This window comes from Centroberyx gerrardi, chromosome 21 (genome assembly GCF_048128805.1).
Source record: "Centroberyx gerrardi isolate f3 chromosome 21, fCenGer3.hap1.cur.20231027, whole genome shotgun sequence".
Classification (NCBI taxonomy): Eukaryota; Metazoa; Chordata; class Actinopteri; order Beryciformes; family Berycidae; genus Centroberyx; species Centroberyx gerrardi.
Window position 1 is genome coordinate 2,171,293 of NC_136017.1, and position 8,595 is coordinate 2,179,887.

Below are 8,595 nucleotides of genomic sequence, written 5' to 3' on the forward strand. Positions count from 1 at the left end.
CACGTGAAAACCTCGTAAATTATCATGCAAGCGTACAGTGTGTGGGACTATATTCCTTTCTCAGCATCTACCTTTTTGGTTATTGTCCTACGCACCTGTAGAGACCTTTAGGTGTACAAATATATATATTTTTTTTTAACCTAAACTAAAAAATGAGAGGTTGAGAAAATTCTGCAGCTGTTTGGCTGATGCAACCCTTTCAAAACCCATCGGATAACATAAAAAAATGCATCGTCATCAAACTAAAAACAAGGCTGTCTTAGTTCCTGAACAGTTGACATTAGTGCTGAAATGATCAGCCAATTAATCGATTAGACAATTGACAGAAAATTAATCAATTATAACTTTGATAATCGATTAATCGTTTTAGTCATTTATCAAGTAAAAAATACCAAACATTTGCTGGTTACAGCTTCACACAGATTTGCTGATTTTCTCTGTTATTATTAAATTAATCCTTTGGGTTTTTTGGCTGCTGGTCAAACTGAGGAAGACATTTGACGAATCACTTCGGGAACTTGTGATGGACATTTGTCATTATTCTGACATTTTATACACTAAATGATTAATTGAAAAATAAGTGGATTAATCAGCGATGAAAATAATCGCTAGTTGCAGCCCTGGTTGACATTTTGGAGGTACGAGGTTTTCACCCGACAGTAATGATATGTAACTGTAAACGTGAAGTGATCGTGGGCATCTGCCTGGATAAATCAGTGTTTTTTAGAAGGAAACTCTGGTGTGGCGGACGCACGGTGACAGGCAGTGTGGTCCGGTCTGTCAGGACTGAACCAGCTGCAGTTTGCTTTCTGCTGACGGAGCCTCGATCATTTCTCCTGACATGAACTCCTCCTGCAGACACACAGCAGCAAAACACAGCGGTCACACTCTCTGACACATCAGCATTACACGGTTAACTTCTTCAAACTCATTTTGGTACACTTGCTTTTCTATAATGATCTGTTATCACGGTTTTGACCTCCATTTTATGACATTTTTAAATATCTTACCCTGTTATTATTATGGCTTTTGCTGTGGCTTTTATGTGATTTTATCCATTGTAAGAACTTTGTAACTGTTTTGGAAAGTGCTATAAAAATAGGTTTGTACATATACTCACTAAAGTATCGACTAGGGCTGCAAATTAAACAAATTATGTATAAAAGGTCATATCCAAATTTTAAAATACACACATACATACTGTATATTCTGATTTTTTTTTTGTCACATTGGACTGGTGAATTTGCTGACATTACAAATTCAAAGAAAGTACTGTGTATAGTAGAAATATTGTCCCCCCAGACGGCCAGAATTTACACTTTATTAAAAATATAAAGTTATTAACACAACATTTGGTCAGCCTGGCAGTGTTAGTGCCTCGCTCCACACAGATTTACTCTCTGCTCGCATAATTCTGGTTATGTACAGTCACGCTTTTCAATAAATCTGCTGCCAGTCTAGCCATCCAGATACAAAGGAGATTACATTAATAGCAAAACTATTGACCAACCTTATCATAGATGACTTTAACAATCAGCGAGCAGCTGGGGCAGGTGGCCACCTCCTCTCCGCTCTCCAGGTCTTCCTGTGGGAACAGCAGCGGGACAGACACATCTGCTTACAGGTTTCTGACAAACTTTCCATTTCTAAATTCCTACTTTGTTCCATACTGGTTGGTGTTTGAATCTGTAAGTGTTAGCAGGTTATTATTAGAGTCTGCCTCTCTGAGATACTTCATTATAAGTTAACAAAGAAACTATGGCTTTGGGAATCACAATCTGAACATACTTTCTCAACCAAACAATGTTACACAAACAGTGATGTAATGGTAATGAATACATGGATGAACTATGACCTAAAATCAGTTGGCATCATAAGGCAAATAACCACCAATATAAACAAATAATGTTCTCAGAAAAGCATTATTTTCTGTATTTTCCCTATCCTCATCACTTTGAGTGATCGTTTGACAACGCTTCGCCCTGTTGCGTGACGTTCTTTCTCATACTGAGACCACGCACCAAACTCCGTTTAAAAAATCTGGAAATTTAATGCGGCCTTGCTATCCGCAGAGCTACACATCTCATAGAACATGACTTAAGAAGTTTTACGAAGCAATACGATTTACTCTTCAATCCGGCATACACCCAATAAACCAACCTGCACTTATTTCAATAAAACATACACTTTTTGAATTGGATCGCCTGTTATTACCACAATCTTCCTCCACCGAAATGCACCGTGGTGGGCGGTAGCGAGCAGCGTGGTTCAGTTGGAAAAACTTCAGATTTTATTGAAATAAAGTGCTGCTTGTTGGCTTATCAATATGCCGAATTTATCAGAAGACAATAAAGATTAATAAATGGTCTCAAGTCATGTTCTGGCAAGTATGTAAGTTTGCCGATAACATGGCGACAAAATACTGACTGATTTTTTCAACGGACGTTGGCGCATCTTATATCGGGGCTACTACTTGCTAAGATAAACACTGCGAATTTCATGTGATTTATGCCCGTCTAAAAAAGGTGGGTAAACTCTATTCGTCAAATAAAAATGAAGGTAAAGTGAGTTTAGGTGGGTTTATCCTCCATTACTCATCGTTAGCTAACCATCATGGTATAACTCTACTTACTTTAGTTATGGCGAATCTGTCGCCACACGGACAGGGGAAATAATAAGTCTCCGTGTCTTCATCATATTCAAAGTCCTCAATCTCTACTTCGTCGTGAAACACGGACATTTTGCCCGAATACAGACCCGAAAACTGGGCGAAATGTGTTCAGTAATCCTCACATTTGACAGTGTGTGACGTCTGTGGAAGTTGTCGCAGGCGTATGACGTAACCGGTACTTCTGCCACTAGAGGGAGATAAAGATGTTCTTTTACTTCATTAAAGAGATATTCAGTGTACAGTGTACAGTACTTTAAATACTTTCAGTATTTAATTTAATTTAATTTTAGTTGGTCCTTTTTTAAGTTGTCAGATAAATTACATAAAATTACAAACTCATGTTACAGCGTACATATTACATTATATTAAACAAAGACAGTACATTGACGCATTTGGCAGACTTCAGGAGAAAACAGAGTTCAAAGTCTTTTAAAATTAATCTAATTTTGTGGATATAAAACTTTGCAAGTACTATAATCAACAAGTTTACAATATAATTTACATTTAAAACAAAAGAGAATAAAAGAAGGGAAGAACTGAAGAACTGATCCTTGTGATTAGAGACAGAAAGTTGCAAACGACAACGCACATGAGCAAAAATGCAATTTAAAATGACGTGACAGGAAAGTGAAACTCTCTGCCAGCTCCAGGGTTTCTGTCCTGTCACTGACCAATACAAACCAGTAAAATACCCTTACATTTATATTAATTCACCCCTTAATTCATGAAAAATCTTCAATTAAAGGAGTTATTAATGGAGGAGACCCTATCAAAACACCCCTTAATGTTTGACTCCTTACTTTCTAATTTAATGTCAAATTCAGGGAGACAGGAACTTTCCATTAATTTCCACTTAATAACCTGTAAACCTGCACAAAAGGCATGAAAAATCCCTTAATTTCTAGTGTCTCTGTGAATCAACCCATGAATAAATCCCTTACAAACCCATGATACTAACCTTACTTTGTTAAAGCTGTTATTTTTAATGGACAATTAATGTTTATGTGATGAGATATTAAGGACATTTCAGGGGGGGGAAATTAAGGGGTTTGGTTTCGTAGTGGACCTTGACCTCCCAGGGAGAGGTCAAAGGTCAGGATCCAAGAGAAAAGAGAGAAAAGAGAGTTTCCCTACAGGGATCGATGAAATATCACTTTAATACGCATGCAATAACATTTACATTTCAGCAGAAATTCACGGAGCACAATCAATAGTCTGTAGTGTGTTCAGTGAGTCAGACTGTAACCTGTGACCTTTAAATTTGATTTATCCTTATCGTTGTTGTTGTTTCTGTCACTGTATTAGTAAAACTCATTTTTTAAACTCAGTTAAGTTGAGTGCAACAGACGTGTCAGTTAGTCCTGAACCACAGACTCAAAAGCTTATCAGACACTTTAACTGCTGATGAAGCTCATCCGCTTTGTTAGAAAAGAATGAGTCAGGACCAAGAGGCTGACATCATGAAGGTAAACTGATTCACCTGCTCCACACAACCTTTTCTTTCTTTCTTTTGTTTTTCTTTCTTTCTGTCTTTCTGTCTTTCTTTCTTTCTGTCTTTCTTTCTTTCTGTCTGTCTTTCTTTCTTTCTATCTTTCTTTTGTGTCTTTCTTTCTTTCTTTCTTTCTGTTTTTCTGTCTTTCTTTTGTGTCTTTCTTTCTTTCTGTCTGTCTTTCTTTAGTGTCTTTCTTTCTTGCTGTCATTCTTTCTTTCTTTCTGTCTTTCTGTCTTTCTGTCTGTCTTTCTTTCTTTCTGTCTTTCTTTTGTGTCTTTCTTTCTTTCTTTCTTTCTGTTTTTCTGTCTTTCTTTCTTTCTGTCTTTCTTTCTTTCTGTCTGTCTTTCTTTCTTTCTGTCTTTCTTTTGTGTCTTTCTTTCTTTCTTTCTTTCTGTTTTTCTGTCTTTCTTTTGTGTCTTTCTTTCTTTCTGTCTGTCTTTCTTTAGTGTCTTTCTTTCTTGCTGTCATTCTTTCTTTCTTTCTGTCTTTCTGTCTTTCTTTTGTGTCTTTCTTTCTTTCTGTCTGTCTTTCTTTAGTGTCTTTCTTTCTTGCTGTCATTCTTTCTTTCTTTCTGTCTTTCTGTCTTTCTTTTGTGTCTTTCTTTCTTTCTGTCTGTCTTTCTTTAGTGTCTTTCTTTCTTGCTGTCATTCTTTCTTTCTTTCTGTCTTTCTGTCTTTCTTTTGTGTCTTTCTTTCTTTCTTTCTTTCTTTCTGTCTTTCTTTCTTTCTGTCTTGCTGTCTTTCTTTCTTTCTTTCTTTCTGTCTTTCTTTTGTGTCTTTCTTTCTTTCTGTCTTTCTGTCTTTCTTTCTTTCTGTCTTTCTGTCTTTCTTTCTTTCTTTTGTGTCTTTCTTTCTCTCTCTCTTTCTTTCTTTCTTTCTGTCTTTCTTTCTTTCTTTTGTTTTTCTTTCTTTCTTTCTGTCTTTCTGTCTTTCTGTCTTTCTTTTCTTTTGTTTTTCTTTCTTTCTTTCTTTCTGTCTTTCTGTCTTTCTTTCTTTCTGTCTTTCTTTTGTGTCTTTCTTTCTTTCTTTCTTTATTTCTGTCTTTCTGTCTTTCTTTCTTTCTTTCTTTCTGTCTTTCTTTCTTTCTGTCTTTTTTCTTTCTGTCTTTCTTTTGTGTCTTTCTTTCTGTCTTTCTGTCTTTCTTTCTGTCTTTCTTTTGTGTCTTTCTTTCTTGCTGTCATTCTTCCTTTCTTTCTTTTTGTCTTGCTGTCTTTCTTTCTTTCTGTCTTTCTTAAATTTCATGTCTTTGTGTCTTTCTTTCTCTCTCTCTCTTTCTTTCTTTCGTTTGTTTCTTTCTGTCTTTCTTTCTTTCTTTTGTTTTTCTTTCTTTCTTTCTGTCTTTCTGTCTTTCTTTCTTTCTTTCTTTCTTTTGTTTTTCTTTCTTTCTTTCTGTCTTTCTTTCTTTCTGTCTTTCTTTTGTGTCTTTCTTTCTGTCTTTCTGTCTTTCTTTCTTTCTTTCTTTCTTTCTGTCTTTCTTTCTTTCTGTCTTTCTTTCTTTCTGTCTTTCTTTTGTGTCTTTCTTTCTGTCTTTCTGTCTTTCTTTCTGTCTTTCTTTTGTGTCTTTCTTTCTTGCTGTCATTCTTCCTTTCTTTCTTTTTGTCTTTCTGTCTTTCTTTCTTTCTGTCTTTCTTTTGTGTCTTTCTTTCTTGCTGTCATTCTTCCTTTCTTTCTTTTTGTCTTGCTGTCTTTCTTTCTTTCTTTCTGTCTTTCTTAAATTTCATGTCTTTCTTTTGTCTTTCTTTCTCTCTCTCTCTCTCTCTTTCTTTCTTTCTTTCTTTCTTTCATTTGTGTCTTTCTTTCTATCTGTCTTTCTTTCTTTCTGTCTGTCTTGCTGTCTTTCTTTCTTTCTGTCTTTTTTCTTCCATTCTTCCTTTCTTTCTGTCTTTCTTTCTTTCTTTCTGTCTTTCTTAAATTTCATGTCTTTCCTTTGTGTCTTTCTTTCTTTCTTTTGTTTGTCTTTCTTTCTTTCTTTCTGTCTTGCTGTCTTTCTTTCTGACTTTCTTTCTTTCTGTCTTTCTTAAATTTCATGTCTTTCTTTTGTGTCTTTCTTTCTTTCGTTTGTCTTTCTTTCTTTCTTTTGTGTCTTTCTTTCTGTCTTGCTGTCTTTCTTTCTGTCTTGCTGTCTTTCTTTCTTTCTTTCTTTCTTTCTTTCTGTCTTTCTTAAATTTCATGTCTTTCTTTTGTGTCTTTCTTTCTTTCTCTTTCTTTCTTTCTTTCTTTCTTTTCTTTCACAAATTTCAAAATCATGCCTGCATGTGAAGAAAAATAGAGGGTCTTTTTTCTTTCATTCTTTATTTCTTTCTGTCTTGCGGTCTTTCTTTCTGTCTTTCTTTTGTGTCTTTCTTTCTTTCTCTCTCTCTCTTTCTTTCTTTCTTTCACAAATTTCAAAATCATGCCTGCATGTGAAGAAAAATAGAGGGATTAAGGTTCTGGACTTTGTTTCTTCGGCTGAAGTGAAGTGAAGACGCATGAAAACACAACGCAGCATCCAAGCAATTAAACCATCAGAGTTCAACCATCAGTCCGCTCATACAGTGAATTCTTCTTCATTTACAAAGGAACATTCTAGAGAAATGCAAAACAGACGAGTGTTTTTGACTCGAGTGGCCCTGAAAACTGAATGGGGATAGATTCAGCTGTAGTTTATTCTAATGTAATTAGAATAAATATAATTATAAAGTAAGAGGGTTAGCATGGACGAATTAGTCCAAAATCTTAACTAGGCCAATCTTAGACAAAATAGGCACATTCAAAATTCACACTTTTGTGTAAATAAAAAAACATGATTACTCCTTTTTTTTTTTTTTTAATAGTTTCATGACTTTCCTGCGGTCTGTTTCTTGTCTTCGCCGTCAATTTACAGACATCCACGTCTTCCGTTGCCCTGTAAACTTTAACGTTAGTAACCTGTGGTATCTAAGTGACGTTAGTGGAATTATTTAACCGATAACCGCGTCGTAACGCTTCAGTGCACTGAATTGAATTGAACTCACGCGCCGTGGATCTGTACAGGATCTGTGCTTGTATGTGCTTGTCTAACCCTTTAAAAACAAAAATTAAAATATACGACTTAGAGCCACATGTCCTGTCTACGTTTCCTTGAAAAAGAAAGCAAACCCCTTCCTGTTTACTCACTTAACATCACTCCGGATAAGAGTGTAAATGCTGAAAATATTCAGTGCGGTAACATCCTTAGCCTGCACACTGGCCAACCAGCCTTCAGGTCTTTATTATGTCACCTTCAAAAGCTGAGTTAACACTTTTCCCCAAATAAAATACACCTAAACTGAGTTAAGGTGGGTTTACCCTCCACTACACTCCTGATTTAAATAAGTGAACTTGTTTGTGAACATTTAGAAGAATAGACGAACTGTTCTGCAGTAGATGCCAATAAAGCAAAGAGGATCTAATTCAATAAAACATCTCATTTGATAACCCAAATCACATACCTACTCTCATCCAATCGGCCCTTCCCTCTAAGATCCAATCCAGATTTCTGTGTAGAATTTACAGATCCTATTGGCAAATTAAAAAGTATTACGGGACATTTGCTTCCGTAGAATCAGACATAGAGACTTTTGATGAGCTGCATTACTTGTTAAACTGTTTTGATCTCGTTAGCTAATCCTGATAATCTTCTCCAGTTCATGGCATTTCCTCTTACAATGGTGTTTTTCAAATCACCAGCGTGTTTTTCTGCCTGCTTGGAGGTATTGACTACCTGCCTGGTGTTATCAATGAAAATTTGTCCATATGATATAATGCTATGGTGATTTTCTGTCTGCTTATTCAGGAAAATTCACATTCACATGTACATGTGTGCACAATACTGTCTACACTATCCTCAGAATTTATGTCTAGAAAACTCAGAATTGACTTATTGCAAATTTTCTGTTCTAATTATGATTTTAGAACAGCTAAGGGGGTTTTAACAACGCCCCTTAGCTGTTCTAAAATCACTGTAAACCACGGCCTCTTGGGGCTTATTGCTTTAAATGACAATGGAATGACATTAATTGTGTAGAAAAAATAAATAAATTTATATTGTGAGCAGAGTGATGCCTCTTCCCTTGATCTGATGGAGCACAGGGCCGTTAAAGTGTCAATCATGAAGAAAGTCATGGTAATCAAACGCCAATATATCCAATCAGCACTACTGGTCAGGTGCCAATAGAGAGAGAAAAGAAAATAGAGGATGTGCAAGCACAAATGAAAGCTATGTTATTGCGCCAAGGAGGAATAAATGTACGTAAAAAGTTACATAATGCTAGTTTTCTTATATCATGACTGTCAACAACAAAAGGTCAATATTGCTTTGTTGCCACTACCTCCAAAAAGCACAGACAGCTCTGTCCGTCAGTTATATAAAGACAATATTGGCTTCTGTCTATTTGCATCAGTCTTCTGTATGCTTGTAAGTACGTAATCTTTCT

General features: G+C 35.7%; 1 protein-coding gene across 1 annotated transcript; it reads right to left on the reverse strand.

Annotated features, from left to right (window-relative positions):
- Positions 1 to 380: 380 nt before the first annotated feature.
- On the reverse strand, positions 381 to 2,801 carry dph3 (diphthamide biosynthesis 3). The gene is made up of 3 exons (XM_071915260.2): positions 2,633 to 2,801; positions 1,511 to 1,585; positions 381 to 852 (listed from the first exon to the last, which is right to left on the reverse strand). The coding sequence occupies exons 1-3, from the start codon at positions 2,738 to 2,740 to the stop codon at positions 781 to 783; spliced, it is 255 nt and encodes an 84-aa protein (XP_071771361.1). The 5' UTR covers positions 2,741 to 2,801; the 3' UTR covers positions 381 to 780.
- Between the last annotated feature and the right edge of the window lie 5,794 nt (positions 2,802 to 8,595).